This window comes from Melanaphis sacchari, unplaced genomic scaffold, assembly GCF_002803265.2.
Source record: "Melanaphis sacchari strain LSU unplaced genomic scaffold, SCAv2.0 Contig1988_pilon_pilon, whole genome shotgun sequence".
Taxonomy (NCBI): Eukaryota; Metazoa; Arthropoda; class Insecta; order Hemiptera; family Aphididae; genus Melanaphis; species Melanaphis sacchari.
Genome location: NW_020270968.1, coordinates 671,678 through 694,514, shown reverse-complemented (window position 1 = coordinate 694,514; position 22,837 = coordinate 671,678). Strand labels below are relative to the sequence as shown.

At 22.9% G+C, this 22,837-nt stretch overlaps 1 protein-coding gene across 2 annotated transcripts; it reads left to right on the top strand.

Annotated features, from left to right (window-relative positions):
* Positions 1–3,538: 3,538 nt before the first annotated feature.
* Positions 3,539–18,938, top strand: LOC112592869 (tyrosine-protein phosphatase 99A-like). Of its 2 annotated transcripts, none has more exons than XM_025337031.1 (14): positions 3,539–4,104; positions 7,914–8,099; positions 11,182–11,471; positions 11,555–11,817; positions 11,969–12,255; positions 13,610–13,824; positions 15,155–15,280; positions 15,343–15,509; positions 15,585–15,873; positions 15,942–16,113; positions 16,728–16,858; positions 16,923–17,194; positions 18,386–18,521; positions 18,582–18,938. In XM_025337031.1, exons 1-14 carry the CDS (start codon positions 3,993–3,995, stop codon positions 18,768–18,770), a joined length of 2,835 nt encoding a protein of 944 aa, XP_025192816.1. In that variant the 5' UTR covers positions 3,539–3,992; the 3' UTR covers positions 18,771–18,938. The 2 variants fall into 2 exon arrangements, with proteins under 2 accessions (XP_025192816.1, XP_025192815.1); XM_025337030.1 differs by having other exon boundaries at positions 3,993–4,104; positions 11,951–12,255.
* Positions 18,939–22,837: the final 3,899 nt, after the last annotated feature.

Below are 22,837 nucleotides of genomic sequence, written 5' to 3'. Positions count from 1 at the left end.
AAACACGGATTTATAAAAACATGCGTTTAAAAAAAATGTATTATTTAAAAATATAATGCGACTCACTAAAAATGTAATCGCTACCCACAGTTTGGAAACCTTTGGGGGACCTAGACTAAAATCTAAACGTCATACAATCATCTTTTTAAGAGGTTTGCTTGGTTTAATACAAACAAATGAACAACAACTTGAGACAAATATAATTTTAAGTATTTTATAATACCTAAAAGAGACTAAAATTGTGTAGGTAATTAGCTTATTACGAGATTTTACAGAAAAAAGATTTTGTGTGGAAAAATCGAGGCAACAACTACAGTTAAATAACTGACTGATGTATTATTATTATTAAAATTTAAAAGTAATTCATTCTATTATAATATTATATATTTATAAATACAGTATTTATATAAAATATTAAAATTAAGTATATCATATGTATTAACTATTAAATCAAATATAATGTTAAAGGAAAATGTTAAAAAAAAAATTTTAAAATCGTTAATAAAAAAAATATAATACCTAAGTAGTAAGTAGGTATATTGTAAATAGATATTAAATGTTCAGTTATAATAATTATTTATTTAATTTAATTGACTTTTTTTAAAAGACTTAGTTTTTGCTTTAAATATATTTTTACTATATCTTAGTTTTTCTTCTTAGAAGTAGAATATCCAAAATTCTAGATGTACATCATAGTATAGTACAAAAATTTACATTTTTGTTTTAAATTAATTTATTTATAAATCGAAAATATGAGTTTATTGTTACTACTACTTTATTATTTTTAATACCATCAACTACAAAATTATAAAGACTATACGATTTTATTGTCAAACTTTGTTTATATTACATGAGTGGCCTATATAAATGGTTCAATTCTTATTTTTAAATATACCTATAAATAGCACAAAAACTATGAATATGCAAAAATTAGCTAAATAAAATTTAGTATATAACAATATGGAAGTATAAATAAGTATTTTACTTAGGATAGTCTAAGATTTACCTTTTTATTAAAAAAAAAAACAATACGCTAATGCTAGAATTTCTGAGCGCTGTTAGCCATAACTCATAAGTTTATTTACTAGGAATAAAAAAAAGTATAGGGTAGTCTCTATAACAACTATTTATGAACAACTGAAGTTAAAATTTTTATAACATTTAATAAATAAATGATAAAAATAAATAGAGTTTGTCGAAAAGCTAAAAAAATGTAATATAAGATTCTTATAGTAATTTAAAAATATTAAAAATATTTAGAGATATGTTTTTTTTATTCGAGCAATAAAATTTTAAAATTTACAAAACACATTAATCGTTCAATTTTTATAGCTTACGATTGAAAATTTAAAACAAGATTCTTAATAAGTTGTTTTTACTAAACACAAAAATCTAAAAAACATAAAGTCACAATTTTTTATAGACATTTAAAATTTAAAATTTGATGAAGTTGATTAGGAAACCAAAAAAAGAAACTTCCCAGTGGAAGTTAGTTGTTAAACGAAGAATAATGAATAATAATTTTAGTTATTTTGTTATAAATCAAAAATATTTATGGCCTCGTGAGGTCTTGAAACGTCTATAAATACATATTATACAAGTATACGAGTATATTAATTATATAAAATTAGACATTTTTTAAATATTTAAATTAATTTTAAGCTATATTACCTATTTATATCACAAACCCATACCATTTATACTGTTCTTCGGGAAGTTAAAATTGACTCAAAAGTCATAATAACAATAATACATAATATAAATACAAACTATAATAATGATATAATAAATGCAATTTATACCTACTGTATTTTAATAGTTGAATAAATTACTATAATATAAATTTAAATATATAATAAAATATACTAAGCCCGGTATTTTATACACAGTTTAAGCTAGCTATAGCTTTATTAAGCTTAAGTATATAGTACTTAATTTTAGTTTAATTTTCATAACCTATATCAATTAATTTAAAATTAAATTTATTGATTTATCAATGAATACAAATTTAACTTTAACACAGTTTTTAATCAAAAGGAACCGTGACATATAAATGTGATTAAGTATAGCAGATCTATTACATACTTGCGTACTTTTTATTATGAATGATCGATATATTATAATTATATCCATAATACATTTTAAGTGCCTACCTACTTACGATATTTCATCCTCACTTATAGTGTGTAGGTACCTATTGGAACTATATTATAACTTAAATACAATTTAAGTATACCTATAAGTATAGTTTTTCGTGATAATAATATTTGTCTATAGTCCAATTGTATACTAATAATTGCATATAATATCAATTTTTTGATAATATGTTCACATGTGTGGTCCGTAGCAGACGAAAGTACAAGCATTGAGCATTTGAAGCATATCGCTGTCGCTCATTCTTTTCAACCACCCCATTGAGACCAAACTCAAATTATATTGCACTCACATAAGTATGCTTTCTCTTTTTTATGTTCTACAAATTGTTTTTTTATAAATGTAGTTTTTAGTTACAAAAGCCAATATTACCTAATTCATGTCTGCAGTAAGTTGTCTACAACCCGAATTATATGCTGATTATTATTTCTTCAATGTAAGTACTGTAATTTATAATATATTCCCGGTATCAGACTGATAACCAAGATGGTAAATTAAACTAATTGTTTAAATATTACAAGAAAATATGAATAATAATTGATAAAATGACAACTATTTGATAGGTAATTAATTTAATTAATTAACTTAAACTTAATGTAGATAAGTTCCCCATACTTATAGATAAAGTTTTTCATAATAATAATATTATTAATAATTATAATTAAGTATATTATTTCATATGAAATAAAACTGACGTTTTATTATCTAATAAGTAGTAGGTACTGTATAAATGAACTAAGCAATCAACATTTAAAATGACAAATGCGTATTTCTATCCAGGTCCCAGGAGTGTTTAAACAATCAGAGCAATCCCGTTTTTTAGTGTTCAATAATTTCATTGTATTTTTACAAATTTTAGTAAGTAGGTACCTGACGTACCAAAAAAAAAAAAAAAACTTATATTGATCGCTAATCGAACCACCGCGATCTACTCAAACTTTAAAGGCGACGACGACGAAGAGGAACACTTGAAACAATTGAAACTTACTCTGAATAGTGTATATACATCGATATCGCGTATATTAAGCTTGTCCTGGTCACACTGTTGTACGCCCGTGTCCATAAAAATAACGAAAAAGAGAAAGAACTCGACTCTTGTGTTTGAGTGTACTTGCATTTGCAAAAAAATCGTTCAATCCTGTCTAGCGTGAGCTCGACTTGGTTGAAATACGCTCGACCTAGCAGCGGCGGCCGGCGCTATATAGTATATACATGGTATAATAACAATAATAATATGGTATATATTTGCGATTGTATAAAACCACCGTTGCCGGCGTTGCCCGTCGCGCCGACGCAGTTACCTCGGTCCGCGGCATCATCGGCTATGGCGTTGATACTTGATAAACTGATAAGCTATCGTAAACACTGCGGCGGTGTACGTCGGTGTCTACAACTATAATAATAATGTAATATTATGAACAGTACATTATTTCATATTTGTCTATGATTATAAATTTCTACGTTCGCCAGCGATTACGACTGCATGGCCCCATTGGCCGTACGTAATTCGTAATTAGTAGTAGTAATAATAATTAGTAATAGTTTTAAGCGCGCGCGTCGCCCGGTTTCCTTGATGCATCAGATTACCGATCCGCCGTCATCGTCGTCTGCGCTGCGCGGACCGCGTCGTGTGCCGTACGACTATTGCAATAGGAATAATGACGTGCTCGTCTGCGCCGTGCCGTCAGTTGGTCGTTAATCGGCGGATGCGATGAACGCACTACCGTCACCAAAATCAAAAAGGCAGTGCAACAACGACGGTGCCATCGTGATCGTGACGGAACGCCACGCCGCGTTGTAAACGCCCGCACATATCGTACACATATACCGTCCGGGAGATGTGGATAGCAACATGGTGTCTGGGATTCGTCTTGTTCTCGTGTCCCAATTGCCTGTACGTTTGCGTTGGACGCGCAACCGCCCAAAACATTACCAGCTGCGATCCACGGGGTAAGTCCACGACTTGGGGTAAAAAGGCATTTGTTGTCTATACACTCACTATCATACGATTGGCTGTTGCTTTTATTCCCTCTAATAATTTATTTGTAAGGTGTTCCGTTACACTTACAACTGACGGCTTTAGATATGGTTCATATGTTTTGTCTGTTGTACAGAGTTACTAACCAAAAATAACTTAGTTTATTGATTTTGTTGAATAATTCCATATATCCATATGAATTGTGAATACTTTTACCTGATTGCACTTTTTTAGAATACTTATGAACTTTTCTTAACAAATCAACATGTATATACATGAATTTGATGAGGTTTGCCGCTCAGTTCATGTATTAAATTGTAGCCATGTTAACTCAAGATAGTGATTACTTATTATAATATTAGAGACCTCCTATATTAATTAGGAAGTATATGCTTATTAACAATACTCTTATGGGACTGTTGCTGAAGTTTAAAAAAAAATTCTAAAATGACCATTCTAAATAATATAATGTAATATAATACCTACCTTTTGATTATTAATTTTATCAAATATTTAATAATTATAATATATGTATCTTTTTTATGTTATTTTAGTAAACAATAGAATAATAACTAATTCATATTTATGTGTAGTTTTTTAACATTTTTTTTTAGTTCATAGACCACTTATATATTTTTTTTTAATGGCTTGGTGTAAGTCTATTAAGTTTAAAATATAAAATCATCCATATGAAATGTTAAAAAAAATATTTGTGCATGATCACAATACAAAATTATTTATTATAGTCAATTAATGTTTATAAAACTAAGTGGCCATAGGCCCTACAGAAGGTGGGGCCTTCTTAAAAATAGAAATTAAATTATTAAATAAAAATGTTAGAAAAAGTCTGATGCTGTAGAATTGTTTTTATATTTTAAATCTAATAATTCAATAATTTTCATTATAAATATAAGTAATAATTTAAATCTAAAAAAAAAAATGTTGAGTGTTATTTTAAATGTAATAATTTAGGTCCTGTGGCCCCTTAACTAGGAAAAACCTTGGAAGCCTTGTAGCCAGGTCCCTGGTAGCCCTGACCTAAATGTGTAACTGTAAATAGGTACTATTTAGGTATGTGAATATTTTTATTGTTTGTCAAAAGATCTTAATTTATTGTTCCAATTAATACACATAATTTTATAACATTATTTATTAAGAAATTGAGTTATCTAATTAAGCTATCATTTGTGATGGAATGAGAGATTAATAGTATTAATACTAAAACATAAAATAGACATATAATTGTAATAAAAGTGTATTAAAATAATTACTAAGTATAATATAATAATTATTAAACATAATATTGTATTGTTATAATAATAATTGATAGAATAAGTTTAAAAAAATAAAAATATTTTTTTATAAAAAAGTTTGTATAAAATTTAAACAATATTAAAATGTTGGTCATTAAAACTTATAATTATCTAATTTCCAAAAAAAAATCATTTACTATTTATTATTTATTTATTGAAAGTATGGACTGGTAGCACAATGGTTATATTATAAGAAACAAATTGTGAAATATATATGTATTTATAATTATAAGCTAAGTCCTTTAATATTTATATTTTCACATTGTATTTTTTTTTTCATTTATTTGATATATTGCATTAAAATAAATTCAATCTTAATAATTCATTACAGTCTAACCTAAAACTAATTTATTTACATATTTTACTATAATATCATAATATGTTCTATTTTATTTTTTAAAACCTGATAATTATTATCCATATTAAATCTAAATACTAAAAAACAAAAATAAATTCAATTTTTTTATGTAGATAAGAATTACCTTATAAAAACATTCAAATCAATTAAGTTATGTTGTATAGGTCCTTTTAAAGAGTATAAATACACTTTTTTTATTTTTATATATAAGTATAACATTTAAAAAAAAATTCTTATTTTTTATTTTGTTAACTTTAAGTTTTTTTCTAATGTTATTGCATAAATTACAGTGTTGCATTTACTTTTGGTCAGCATTAATACGAAACAAAATTATAGGCCTCAATTTTTAACATTTTTTTCAAAATAGTATAGTGGTAAATAAATGTTGGTAGTTTTAAGTGCATTATATTTTTAAACCCCTCTTCTAACCATACACCGATAGAAAAGATAATAAATGGAATAATTTATGATAAAATGTTAGTTTTTTTCAACTTTTACACAATATTACATTAAAATATATTGTATAACTGTTTTTTTTTTTTTTTTTAATGTCTTCTTCTTACATTTCATATTTACATAGTCATTTTTTATTAATCTAGATAAGTGTCGTCAGTGGATGACATCTTATTCAACATTTCATGTCTATGTTAATACTCTTACCACATAAACTTGTTGTACATTAAATGTATAAATTGTTTATTTCAAATAAAAAGAAAAACATAGTGATTTTTAATTTGTCAAAGTCTAGTTCATTTGTTTTTGATTTTTTAATATTAAGTATATTTATACCAGTTAATATATCTTGTAACCTAACTTTTTGGAGACAGATTTTAATTAATTTTTAGAGAATGATCTTTTGGAAGTGGTGATGTAACTGGAAGATTTAAATATATAATACATGCACTTAGAAGTTTCTATAAAGTGAAGATAAATTATTTTTAATAACCAAAAAGGACTATCATAAAATTGTTTTCATTTTTGTTTATTGATGATACTTATTAGTAGATATGTATTAATCATTTAAAAATAATATACATACTAAAATAATATAACATAATTTGTTTTATTTCCATTTTTAGTTTTGTAAAACTTGAATAAATATTATTTTTACAGAAAATGTCTTTACAATAACCATATTATGTGTGCTGTGTCCTTTGTTTTCACATTAATAATAGTAAATGTGTTTTATTAATTTAATTTTTTTTTATATTATACAATAAAAAATAAACTCAGATTCATCTAGGTCCATGAATGACCATTTAAGAATTTTAATTGATTTAGCTTATCTGTACTAATAATCAATAAATAAATACAAATTCAATCTATATGAAGCTTTAGTTTATTTTTAAATTTAATTACTATATTACAAATATATTTTTATAATAATATTAATTATGAAATAATAAATGGTATCATTTGTTTAAAACATGTGTCAGAACTATATCTTTATCTACACTTTTAGTTTTAGCGAAAATTTGATGAATATAATTTAATATAAATAATATTTTAATATTATAACAATATTAAAAATATTATAATATATTTATTTAATAATACTTAAATGTTTAGTACATAATTGATTATTATTATGAATATCCTTGTAGGAAATATTTATATGTATAACTCTACGTTAAAAAAAAAAAAAATTGTTAGTAACATGTTAGTATAGACACTATAGACTTAATTTTTGTTAATACATTTTACATCAGCCTTATTACTCGATAGACTAGCGTGAATCTGGATATGTAGGTAATAGTACCAACTATATATTCAATTATTTATAATAATAATATATTTTGATTGGGTTTCTTTGATTGTATATTTTATACTTGACTTTATCAAGTCTAATACAAATTATAATTTTCAGATTAAAAACTCTATATTTAATCATGAGTTTATATTTAATTTAAAATAATAGATAGGTATTAGGTGCTATTGTCCAGTTTAATTAATGTTTATTATTTACATACTGCTATTATATAAAAAATATAAATTATTACCTGTTATTAAGTACTGTTATATTAGTATATACTAGTACTTTTGATAATAATTTTACCTTTTTTGTATTTTTAAAAATTTATAACTAAATATATTTACTTTATTGTTACAGTAACCAAAAGCAAACCCCAAAATTTAACTGTTACTAATGTAACCAGTCGATCAATAACAATAACATGGCTCGCACCAAAAGATGGTGAGGATGGAATAACCAATTACAATCTTTATTATTCACATGACAATGACACATATGCAAAATCATTGGCTTATACACATATATATACAATTGAAGATCTCAGTAAGTACAAATAATTTTTTTTTGATGGTTTTTATAATGATATGTAATGGTTATTACATAATTTTATAACTATAATGTACATTAGGCACATTAGAGCTATTTAGTATATACATATATTTTATGTATAAGCACAACGTGTATAATATACTGACTAGATATTAAATTCTCCTGTTTTTTTCCCACATTTGTTATTGTAAGGCTATAGCCAGATTTTAATATGTAAATGAATGGCAGTTTTCTGCTATTACTATCATGCACACCTAAACTTCCAGACAGCCCTACATTTTGTTAAACTGTGTTGGTAAATTTTAACAAATTTTATATATATTTAATTTAAAATTCAAACAATTTTAATTATTATATTGATTTGTAATTAAAAAAATATTATAAAATTTGAAACATTCCACTATCATTAATATTATAATTTATATGGTAAGGGATTGATATACAAGTTAATCTTACAGTAGTTTTCAAATATTAAAAAAAAAAAAACAATGGTAAAGTTCTTTTTTATTATTTAAAAACAAATTGTTAAAAAATGACTACTTTTTTTCTCAAATTGTTTGTTTTTGACAAAAAAATCATGTAAATTATCATATTAAGAAAATACTAATAAAAGTAAAAATATAATTTAACATAAATATGTGCTTAGATGGGGATTTCATTGATTTTGTCGGTAAATATTATCTGAAAACAACTTTTTTTTTTATTAGGTAATTATACTACCTAATAAAAACACAAAAAAAATTAGTATTCTCAAATAAAAGTTATAGTTTAATTTTACTTATTTAATGTATATTATAAATTATACTATACTCGCATAAAGATATTGTTTCATAGACTTTTTTTTCTAAAATATTGACTTGTTATCACTAATTAATTTATAATTTAATATAAAGAATAATATGTAAGATTACTAATATATATACAATTATTAATATATGTATATCATTTGTTGTATAAGTATGTAAATTTTGTTTTCAATATATCTAGTTTTATGTAATGATATTATTTCTAAAAATACTAGTTACACGATCAAGTCAAATATAAATGTATATTTTAATAAAGTTAAAAAGAACCTACCACAAACAAAAATTGGTAGATATCGAAAATCTATCAATTTGGTTGTTTTTAGACTATATTTACTGGCAAAATTGATAAGTCCCTACTTAGAAATAAGTATATTCTTATCCTTCTTCTCCTTCTCGCAAAATTATTTTTTGTATTCAATGATTTCAAGTTTTCCGATCATTATTTATTGAATATATTATTTCTTCATATGTTATTAACTCAATTATCTCTATATTTTTTACTATTTTTTCAATATTTCTGAAAATTGTGAGAAAAATCAAACTTGACATTTTAAAAATATAACCTTTGTTTAGTTTTTACATAAATAAAGTAACAGTAAGTCATTTTTATGCTTATTTAAAAAAAAAAGTATTATACAAAATAAATCCTTGTAAATATAATTTGTAAAATCAATAAATGTCTGATTTTATTAAAATATAAAGATAATTTTATTATGATCTGGATTAATAATTTTAATGATTTTTATTTTATATATTTATTCGTGTATCAATTACTATATAAAATCAGTGGGTGATAAACTTGACAGTAAAAGTTCCTAACATTTTGAGGTGCAGAATATATACAATAAATCATTCATTACAATTTAATTGTTCATAGCTATTTTTATAATATTTAGTTTTATTTAAATTATTTTTATTTTATTCATGATTATTTTTGTTGTTCTATACATATATGATAATTTTAAAATAAAAGTATAATAAAATTTAACTAATAATATTTACTTAATATTTCATTTTTAATGGTGAAATCTGAGTTATACAAAAATGATGATAATTTTAAGTATCATCCTACTAGAAATTATAATTCAATAAGTGGTTTTTTTTTTTTGTATATATTAACTTCCAAATGGTTGTACTAGTGGAGTTTACACCAAAATTTTTGATAAGACTAGTTTCTTTGTCTAACATAAACGATAAGCAGAATGAGTCCCACTACTATTCATACAATAAGTAATTATAGATTACCTGCAACACTTATCAATTCAATTAAAATTTAATTAAATTCAAGAATTGTAATTGTAATATCAGTGTAATTAATAAAATGTTTTGACCGATTTATATATCTGACTTTTCTTTATGTATTTTTCAATTTTCTATCATGTGCATTAAGAAATAAAATACTTAAAAATTAGCATTGGAAGTAATGTTTCAGCTGTAGTATTATTATACTATGGCTTGATTGCCAACTGTATTGTAACATTATTTGTTACCCCATATTTCTAGTTGTGTATTTGTCAAGCAAAAATTCATAATTAGATACAATATACATTAGACAAATTTGTATCAATTAAATTTTATAGAGACTTTCACATACCTCAAATTTTCTTTGAATTCTCCTATCATAATTTTCATATAATCAAAATATGTATAATAATATTTTATGTCATTAATTTATGAACCTCAACATGTGGTTACTGATCTCGGCAGATTTGACAATCCTAAATACTTTTCTTTAAAATTTTAATTCTTATATTTTTTGAATTCCTAAATGTCTTATTTATTTTAGAGATTAACAGTTCTTCATTTTTATAGTTAATTTATATTTCTTCAAAGATGTGACATGCATGAGCTAAACAATTTAAGTGCAAAATATTGGGTATAATATTTTAATTAAGTTTAATTATGAAATTTTAATAAATGAAAAGTCTTATTTTTTAATGATTTTAATTTTTAGTAAGCATTTTTATGTTTATGACATCTGAAAAGTTATTATGTATGGAATTTTTATCTCTAAATACTTCAAAGTCACAAATTTTATAATATGAAGTTGATTGAAAATATATTTTTCATAAATTTTTTGATACAATTTTTAATTTATCATTGTCACTTTTTTTTTGTATTTTGGCGTGTAAAATAACAATATTCAATAACAAAATAAATAGTTAAATGATATTTGATACAAAGTAAATAAAAAATTCCTATCATTTTTTTTATTACTGTTACTTATTTCTATTATTTTTATTTTCTGATTTTTACTCATTTATTTTTAGAACCCTTTACTGAGTACCAAGTACACGTTGTAGCCAAATGTGGAAATCATATAAAAAGTGAATCTTCAGATACTATACTGCAATATACTGATGTTGACGGTCCAGGTCCACCAATTATTATAAATGCTACGTGTGTACCAGGAACTAACGGCACATCCATTTTCTTACAATGGACTAAACCTCAATTATTTTATAAATCAGTGGATGAATATATTATATATGTTTCTTATGATACTGATTTTGTTAGAAAATTTAACTTTTCATTACCAAAAGAGAGTAACAATTTAAATGTATGTAAAGTATATATTCTTAAATAGTGTCATAACATAATACCTGATTTGACTAATTATTGTGAATTATTATTATTTTTTAGCATTTTCAGTATGTTGTTCAAAATTTAACAGGCAATACCATGTATGAATTAAAGATAAATGGAGTAACAAATAGTTTCCTTGGACAAAATGTAATTGAAGGTAAAACTTCAGAGCCTCGTTCAGTCTACTTACATAAAGATTGTGATAATGATAGTACTTTGAAAAATAATCATAATTTAATTGAAAATACAAAATCTCTTTTAATTGGTCTATGTTGCGTTTTGGGATTACTTTTCATTGTGGCTGTTATATTATTTTGGCAGTAAGTATTTTTTTATTTTATATATACAAACATTATAATATTATACCTTACACTTTATTCTTTTTATCACCATAGCTAACAATATGTGTGATTCTTTACATGTAACACATGAAATAAATGTTTTGTACTATAGATGCCATCCTGTGTGTAGGGTATATTTTCATGCTGCTTATTATTATCTGGAAGATCCACCATTTGTATCACATACTGTACCAACATTGCCTAATTCTGATTGGTGGAAGCACAAACAAGAATCTCATGTTGTCGCAGTAGATGATTTTGCCAAGCATGTAGCTAATTTGCACGTTGATGGAGATATTGGATTTAGCAAAGAATATGAATTGATTCAAGAAGAATCTATGAATTTTGATTTTTCAACTGAATCATCACAACTACCAGAAAATAAAACAAAAAATCGATACCTTAACATAGTTCCATGTAAGTTAATAAATTATTACTATTAATCATACTATTGTTACAGAGTACTTAGTTGGTTTAAGACAGTAGACCAACAAATAAATTCTAATTATTAGTGTACAGAAATGTATAATACTACCAGATTAAATAATTTAAAATATTTTATAGTTTTATTCAAAATATATTATATATTTAATTTTGTTCTGTATTATAACATTTTAAAAATAATTAAACATTTAAGTTGATATTTTTTAGTGGTCTTTTACATTTATCAGTTGATATATTAATATTTGTCGAGATTAAATACTTCATTTTCATATGCTCTGATGTATATGTTCTGGAAAATGTTAATATAAGCCATGCATTTTGGCTAGTGTGATTGTGTGGCCTTGGTTTTAATATTATCTGGTTAGGTTAACATAGTGATCATGTTAAGTTTTTTAATCCATTTATTTTTACTTCTTTGTTTGTTATTGTGACACTAATATTGATTTACATTAGTATTTCTTTATTTTTTGAGAAAATAATGAACCCCACTGAACAAGTTTAATTTTCAAATGATAATACATTTTATCTTAGTAATATACTAGTCAAATAGATAAGCATAGTATATAAATTTTAATTGAATAGAATTTTTAAACAATAGGCTACTAGCTCTAGAGAACTTATTAGTTTACAATTTAACTGAGTTTTGTCTTGAGTACCCTTGATTTAGGATTATACCTAAATGTTAGTGTCCAGTTATAAATATAAATATTTTAAGATAAAATTTGGTTGTATGTCTATGTAAAAAGTGGTGTAAAGTTGACAACTAAACATAAGTTAAGTTCTCGGTACTTCCTCCTAGGTAAACTTCATCATGGAAAATTCTGATGTACCTGAAAATTGGTAATGGCACTCCAGTATAATTGCAACACTTCATAATCATTTTTAATTAATATGTATATATTTTTTTATGTATTGCAATAATAATAATAATAATTATAATTATAATTATTAATAGCTTAAATTTGGATCGTTAGATTATTTATTACTATTTTATGTATTTTTTATTCAGTATTGCCCATTTCCTCAGAAGTTGATTCATATTTAGTTTATGAGTAATTTGAATTAAATATCTTTATTAGCTAAACAAATTTCAAATAAAAATTATGTCTACGATTATAATAGTTTTTATCTGTTGTCAAATAACTCTGCTAATACTCATTAGCCATGATATATATATGACATATGTATATTATATATGCAAAATCAGTTTTAATTAAAAATAAGCTAATATAAATTAATGCTAATTTAGCTTACTTGTGTTAATTTGATTTATAGTTTTTGCTTAAAATATTATAATCAATGACTTCTATGATAATTTAATTTACAGATGATCATAGCAGAGTTAAACTCCACATTAATAATATGCCAGGAAGTCATTCTGATTATATAAATGCTAACTATATTGATGGTTTTGAAAAAGCTAATGCATACATTGGTACACAAGGACCATTACCATCAACAATTATTGATTTTTGGCAAATGATGTGGGAACAACATGTTCACGTTATTGTAATGATAACAAATTTAGTAGAACGTGGTCGGGTAATATATTTCAAAAATCAGTATAATTAAATTTTGAAAATAAAATCATATTTTATTTTATATGTTTTTGCCTTTTATTCTACAAATATTTTTTTACAAAAAATCAACTTATTTATTGTAATAGAAATTTTTAAAGTTTACTCCTTCATAACTTCTAAATTTAATTTCTACTTTTTAAAGATATTATGTAATTGCTTTACTTTTCATATCTATTTTAAATACAATGAAACTTTGATAATCTGTATTCACAATTAACTATATTTACTTTTTCCAAATAATCTGACTCATGATGTTTCTGGCTTAAGAAAAATAATTTCCAACTAAAAAACCAAAAATTAATAATTTAATATTTTAAGCTCTGATACATATTATTGTATTTCTAATTCATTTTTCAAACAATTATAAAATGTATTATAAAAAGTCTTGATAACTATGATTTTCATTTATCTATGTGATCCCCTCCCCATCATTACCCCAGATAATTAAGGTTCTACTGTATATCAATATTTTATAGCTCATTGATTTAGATTTGTCTGTAAAGCATTCAAAAATAAGTAATTCTTTTTAATAATATATGATCATGAAATAAAATGAAAATTGTATTTAGTCTTACTCTCTATTTGTGTTTTAATTTTGAAATATTACGCAAGACCGTTATTTTTAATCTTTAAATAATTTATTTCAAAAATAACTAAAATAAGATATTATAAAAATAATAAATTAACAATAAATGAAATAACTAACTTGAAAGTTTTTGTATTAGGTATGTTTTTTTTCTTATTTAAAAATTGTAAGGATTACATATGTATTTTTGTCATTAACAGATTTGATAATAATTAAAAATACTCTTATTGTGATCAATACAAAATGCATTAAAATTAAGATGTATAACTATAAATACATCTACTTCATATTTTACATTAGAAATTATTTAAACTGGTTTTTAATAATTGAAAAGAATAAGTGAATTGCAATAATTTCTACATTATTTATCTACATAGGGAATAATATTCTATATTTTATAAAAGACCCTCTTTTTCTATTATGCTTTTAACAAACAGCATATAAAAGCATCAGGATTTAAAATATTTAATTTAATATAATGCAACGTAAAGTATAAAGAGAATCAATACCAAAAAATAATAAAATTCAAAATTAGTGAAACAAATTAACTTTTTTTCATAAAAAATAGTGCATTTTCCAAAAATTCCTATTGTTTCATTTAAATCCTTAATTAAATATCTTTTGACTAAAATATCTTTAAATCTAGTCAAAAAGTCAAACAAATCACAAAAAAATTAATATATTTACTGTTTGTTTCTTTTAATAGAGAAAGTGCGATTTATATTGGCCAAATGAAGGTATAGAAACATATGGTTTTATTCAAGTTAAATTATTAAAAGAAGAACTTATGGCTATGTATACTGTTCGTACATTTCAAGTGCATCATACACGAGTAATATAATTTGATAAATATTTTCAAAGTAAAAGATTTTTTAAAAAAAATTATGTTTTCAGGCTAAAAAGAAAAAAAATGTACCGCTAGGCAGAACTATTTATCAATATCATTATACTAACTGGCCTGATCATGGTACGCCAGATCATCCTTTGCCAATTTTAAGTTTTGTGGATAAATCAGCTGGAGCTAATCCACCTGATGCTGGTCCTATTGTTGTTCATTGCAGGTATATTATTAAATTATTATTTTTAAATTCTAGTTAAAATATTGATGAACAATGATAATTTTATTTGTTTTGTAGTGCTGGTGTTGGTAGAACAGGCACATATATTGTATTAGATACTATGTTAAAACAAATTAAAAGTGAAAAAGAAGTGAATATATTTGATTTCTTAAAGCACATTAGACAACAAAGGAATTTTTTAGTTCAAACTGAAGAACAATATATATTTATCCATGACGCTTTATTAGAAGCAATAAATTGTATGTATTCTAGCATTAATAGAAAAACCCTAGCAACTTATCTTCAAACAGATATAAACGATTGTAAAATTGCATCATTTGCCTCTGATTTTGAAAAACATTATAAGGTTTGAATAACATGAAATATATTTTAAATACAATTTTGTCAAATCAATATTATTTATTGATTTTCCAGATGATAACGTCATTTGTTCCACAAGAATATTTGTTACTTTCTGCAAATAAGCCCTTTAATCGAAACAAAAATAGATCTCAAGAATTTGTTCCTGTAGAAAATTCTCGAGTACACTTGACACCAAAACCTGGAATTGAGGGAAGTGATTACATTAATGCATCATGGATAATTGGTAGATATTTTACTTTTTGCTAAAATAATTAAATATTGAATAAATCTGATGACTTATTTTGGAATTGGGTATATTAATAAATGTTGATTTGTTAGATTGACCTTTAATTATAATAAGCTTACAAAAGTATTTTATGTTATATGTTCTATTAGTTTTTCTGTTTACGTGCTTCAACCCTAAATTTAATAAAAATAAACTCTAAAACTACTAAAAAAAAAAAATAGTTAAAATTCATCACTAGAACATTGAATCTGCTTTACTTTTTCCATGATGATCTCTATAAGATATAATTTATAATTGGTAGTTGTCAAAGTTTGTAAGTTATTTTTAATATTAAAATGTTGTTTATGATGGTTCAAACTAAAATTATATTAATAATAATGGGTTGCATCTCTCTCCTATAGTGTCTAAAAAAAGACAGTTATCCTATAAACCAGGCATAACAAACATATATAGGTGTCTCAAACCAAATTCTAAACTAGTGACTCAATTAGGTCTTTCATAGTCAATATACCCCATGAGCAAAAAAAAAAAAATTCAATATGAATTATGATTGTGATAAATATTTCTAATTTAAAATTGTACAACCTAAATATTTTATTACATATTTTCAGGGTTTAAACGACTAGGAGAATTTATTGTTACACAACATCCTCTTCAAAATACAGTTTTAGATTTTTGGCAAATGCTCTGGGACCACAATGCACAGACTGTAGTAATATTAACTGATATGAGTGAAGATACGGTTTGTTATATTTATTTAAATAATTTAAAATTTAACTAAAATATACATTTTTGACATACTATAGGAATCATATGTTAAATTTTGGCCTTTGGACTCTGATACAACATTAGATAGTGATAATTTTAAAGTTAAACATGTTCAAGAGGACAAAATAGGAGATGATTATGAAACAAGAGATCTTGTTATTCAATCTGTACAAGATGATTTTATGCTTCCAGTTAGATTTATTCACAGTAAATATTCTGTCAGAGAATTATCTTCATTGATTAAATTATTAGAAATTGTACAAATGTGGCATTTAGAATACCAAAATGGCCCTATTGTTGTAGTAGATAAGTGAGTAATTCTTTTTATATATAAAATAGTAGTAATGCAAAATACTATCAAGAATTTAGATTTATGATGATATGTTATACTTTCAATTGTATTATAATATATAAAAATAATTGTAGCATGCATATTGATAACAAAATTGATAAAAGTACTTTTCATGTTACTCTAAAAATATTAGTACTACAGTTATTCAACTTAATATACAGTTGATGTTGGCTTACTTTTAATGATACTTAAAATCCTTAAGCATAAAATAAAAATAAAATCATATTAACTCTTTAATATTTTTTAAAGATTTTTGTTGTTGTTAAGGTGGCTCTAAGTGATAGGATTTTTCATGCATTTAAATGTATAAGATGGCAAAAAATATACTTCTAGTGGTTCAATCTTAATTTTGAAAACTAATTTGAATTTTTTAGCCTCTTTGTGTATTATTGGAAAAACTTTTTATTTATTTATTTATTTATTTTGTTTTTTTTTTTATCTTATTGGCACTTTTAAGTACATATCCATTGCACAAACTTTTCAAAATATCAAAAATTTGACTACTACAAACCATAAAACTCAAATTATTTTTCATACGTAAAATTGGATTACTAGAAATATATTAATTTTTTACAGGTTATTGACGCTATTCATTGTTGTTTAAGCACAAAAATATTTTCGAACTTATCTACAATAAAATGCATGCGCGTACATGTTTTATAAGAGATAGTCGCCTCATCCAACTACAATCAATTGTTTCTGGAGTTAAAATTGTTAATTTTATTTTATTTTTAAATTTTATATATTTTATTGAGTAGTAATTAATGTTATTGTCAAATATCAGTTTTTAGTTTCTGTTTATTTTATGCAATTAAATATAACTATAAATAAAATAAAATAAGTGGTTTGCTAAATTATCATACCTTAAAAAAAATTAACTACCAATAAATTAAAAAACAAAAATTAATTATTTTTCCTAGTAATTAGACTAAAGAATAGAATATAATATTATCTGATAAATTATAATTGTAAAATCCTAGCGATCATTTTGCTTTTAATAGTAACCATAAAAAGCCACATTAAGTGTTAATTTTATAAATCAAAATTATTATTTTTTAATTGCCTTAAATTTTACTTAAAATCCTATTTAATAATTAAAATTAAAAAAAAATATATATATTAGATTATTTAAAAATAACTTTATTGTAGATTTGGTGGAACAGAAGCAGCAATATTTTGTTGTTTGACAACTATTAGTAAACAACTGCAACATGAAAATGTAGGCGATATTTCATTATATGCTAAACTTTATCATAATCAAAGACCAGGAATTTGGAAGGATATAGTAAGTTAAATCATAAAATTCATTTTATTTAAGTGTACTATAAATATTTATTTTAAATAGGAAAATTATTTATTATTATATCGGGCTTTGGATCTTATGTCTGGAGGAAGCTGTTTTAATGTATTACCATCAAGTTCAATTACCAGTATAAATAATGTGGCAAATGGTAGTCATAATTCACTAACTTTACCTAATGGAAATGCTCTTTCACCAAATAAACAAAATGGAGTATTAATTTCTCAATCTTAATTTATAAGCCAGTATTTAGTTTAAAAGTAGCTGTTAAGTAGTTTGACTAATTACTCAATTACCGTTTTGGTACATTATCTAAGTCTATTAGTGTTCTCAAATTTTTTTTAGAAATTGTATATATAAATTGGTTGGTACTTTTATTATTATTAATCTGCTGTTAATTTATCTGAGTTAAAATAAAAGAAATGAACTAAATGTTTATTAAAATTCAAATAAATTAATAATTATTATATTTAAATATAAAAATTAATTATCATCAACAGGTTTTTAGCATAACATTTTTAAAAATAACCATACTATTTTTAATTAATGATTGCAGAATATTTAATTAGGCACTTAACTACTGATTTACTTGAATTTTAGCAAGCTTTTTAATATTAACTACTCCAAAAATATTAATATGACTATTGTAATACTATCATTTAACACAAGATACCTATGAAACATTTCACAAATTTCATCTTCGTTAATAAAGCTGATCATCCCACTATCATTGTAATTTTTTTTTTTTTTGTGTTGATTTCATTTATCTTTAGACGTGTAGGTTTTTTCTATTAAAATTGTTTAACTATAAAAAATACCTTTTTGCTGTGTTAAATTGTCAAAACTATTAAATTTCTATATAAGATTTCATTAAATTTAAGCATTTGATGGATAAATAACTGTTATTTTTTTCTATGTAGTTCTATAATAATAACACTGTTATAACTATTAATCCATCATTGAATTGTAATATTATTTTATTAGTCTTCTAACACTCTATGATCAAATTATAAGGTTGCTGTTGTAATATATTATTTTTTCCGCACATCTTTGATGAAAATTGAAAAAAAAATTATCTTGTCAATTTACTGTTTCATTTGAATCTTGTTCGTTAAACGATAAGAATATTATATTACTGACTTAATTTACTTCCAATTCCTTTTTTATTTTGGTTTTTGTACAACAAAATTACACTATTAAATATTTGTGATCATTTTTGGTATAATTATGTATATTCTTATAAATAATATTCATGTTTGTAAATAAATAATTTATTCTTTTATTTTTGTTGGGCTTAACCTGATAAATGTTTAGACTAGTATGATAACATACGTAAACAAATTATACCTTCATATTCTATAAACTATAGGAAAACACTTTTCAGTGGCGGCCTTTTTCATAAATTTATTTTAATTTTTATAGTTTACAGGTATCTTAAGACACTCGTTATTTCAAAAACTATCAAGTTTTTGAAAATATTTTTTTTACCTAATTTTAATTCGTTAAAAAACAATATTTTTTAAAAAGAAATAATTTTTACTAAATATTATTTTTTTTCAATGTTTTACTTATTTTAATGACAACATGTGCTATTAATTTTTTAATCCAAAGCAGAATATTTTTTAGAATACTTCAATGTATAAAAATTGAATTTTAGAAAAGTATTTAATGATACGAATATTTTAGTTTAAATAAATGAAACCGGATGGTATTAAAGGTAATCTGCAAAGTGTTGGTTTACTACTTAGTTTGTCTAAACTTTAATTACTCATAAGTATTAAGTCCATGAACTACTTGTCTTAAATTTGGTTTTTATAGACTGAAATACTCCAAATAATGTTTTGGAATATAATATAAAAAACTTTTATTTTCATTCAAAAAATTAAATAAACTTTAATAATAAAAAAATAATAATAATAAATAATATAATTTTTCTGGAAATATAGTTTTTTAACAACATAAAAATGATGTAAAAAAATTACTCTCAAAATACTTTTCTGGAATAATAAATTTAGCGTTTACTGGATCAGCCTTCATCTTAGCAATGTTTTTGATGTGGTAGCTTAAACATTTTTTAAATCTTTTCTATTTATACTAAAACTTAAAATACCTGATTATCATTGTATATGAAACATTTTACAATAGGTATAAATATAATTAAATGAACATAATAATACTCAAGAATTTTGTTAATACCAGTTTATAATTGATTATCATAAGTAAATACTTCTTATATTGCTATATTATCTAAATTTTACCATTAATTAAATATTATTAAAAGCGCAATTTTACAATAATGTGTATAATTGTACCCACTCAGTTCATTTATATTGACACTTAAAACTGTTTTATTTTATATAAATTAGTTATCATTCCACTTTTTAGTTAATTTCAACTAAATATTTTAATTAAATTATCGCACAATTAATTTAATAATAATTTGATTTTTATAAGATTATATATTAATATAATATTATGTTTTTGCTAAATTTTAATGATAATTGTTTACCATGTATAGCCAATTGATATCCTATTTAAATTAAAATTTATTATTTTTCCCCTGTAAATATTTTAAATAATTAAAAAAAAAACTATTCTAAATTAGACTTACCTAATTATTCTTGTCAATACAAAAATATTGCAAGATGATTGGATATTTAAAAAAAACATATTCATTATGTTATATAAATTTCAAATATTTCTTTACTAATTATAAAATACTATTATTACTACTTTAGTATACATATCTATATAAACATTTATAATGAAAAAATGTATAGTTATTTTGTACAGTTAAATTAACATTATGAATTGTAACTAATATTCATATAAGTTATGTTTCAGTTACTATTCATTTATTTAAAATGTATCTCGAGTTTAAAAAAAAAATAAATATTTTCATAGGCTATACATTCTTAGGTAATATTTTAATTCTTCCAAGACTTAAATCACTGAGAAAGGCCGCCTAAAAGCATTTATTATTTTTTCATATTATTATTGCACATTAGCTTATTCAATGTTCTAACTTCCAATAAAATTGTACTTATACAAACATAAAATTTTAAAATAAGAAAATAAATATTTTTTTCAAACATGAGTTTACATTTTGACGTTTACAACCTACCTAATTTTAATAAACATAACATACCAACACATTTCTCTAAATAATTTTCGAATATTCACATTGAAATGATTTAATCTACCTATTCTTTATCAATTATTTAACTAATGTAACATTTCAATTGTTTTAACATAAAGCAAATCTTGACATAACCATTTTTTTTTTTTTTTATTATTATAATTAATTGTATTCGTTATTAGTATATCAGTGTTATTGTACATATTACATTGCAATAATGAAACTAAAATAATACCATTTAAATATTTATTCTATTAAAATGTATAAAGTTTAAATAGTATCAATAGTTATATTATTTAACAAATGTTTATGTTAATATTTATTTATTCTAGCTTGCTTTAAAATCTTCAATAATATACTATTTTTTTTTTGGTATATTATTTAAATAATAAAATGATAAAATAACTATAAACATAATATTTTTATTTTTAACATTTTCCTTGATTACATTATAGACCCAATGAATATTAAATTAAAATAAACAGTTGCATAACTTTTTAAATGTTTAAAAGAAAGTAACTAAATCTATTAAAATATTTTTTTCTGTATGATGATACTTAATTTTTTATATTAATAATAAAAAACTGCTCAATTGTTTCAAATAAACAATTTTTTTGTTTATTTTTTTTTTCTTGTTTACCTAATAATTTTATGTCGGAACAAATTTTTTTATCAATTAATTTTAATAATAATTATATGGTTTATTTGAATTTTGTAATAAGTTTAAAATCGTCTAAATAATTAATTCAGATTTATCAACCCATTTTTAATTGTTTTCTTTGCATTTTAAATTTTTTTTACTTTTTTAAAATGATCAAATTTTGTATGAACTGTTGTTTTTATTTTTTAATTAGTTTCTTGACATATATCAAACGTGAAAAATTGATCTTAAAAGTTACTTTGCAAAGAATCTAAATTTTATTTTCAAAATTCAAATTCATTTTTTATTCTATCAGATAAATGTAATTACATATTGTAGAGATTTAACATGCTTGTAGTTTTTAACAATATTAACTTAAAATAAAAAAATAATGACATTAACAGGTAATTAATATTAATCATTAGTTCATACATAGATTAAATAACATTATTTAATACACTATACCAATAAAATAATTTATTTCTTATTATATTAATTTGGATTTTACTTAATAATGTTGTA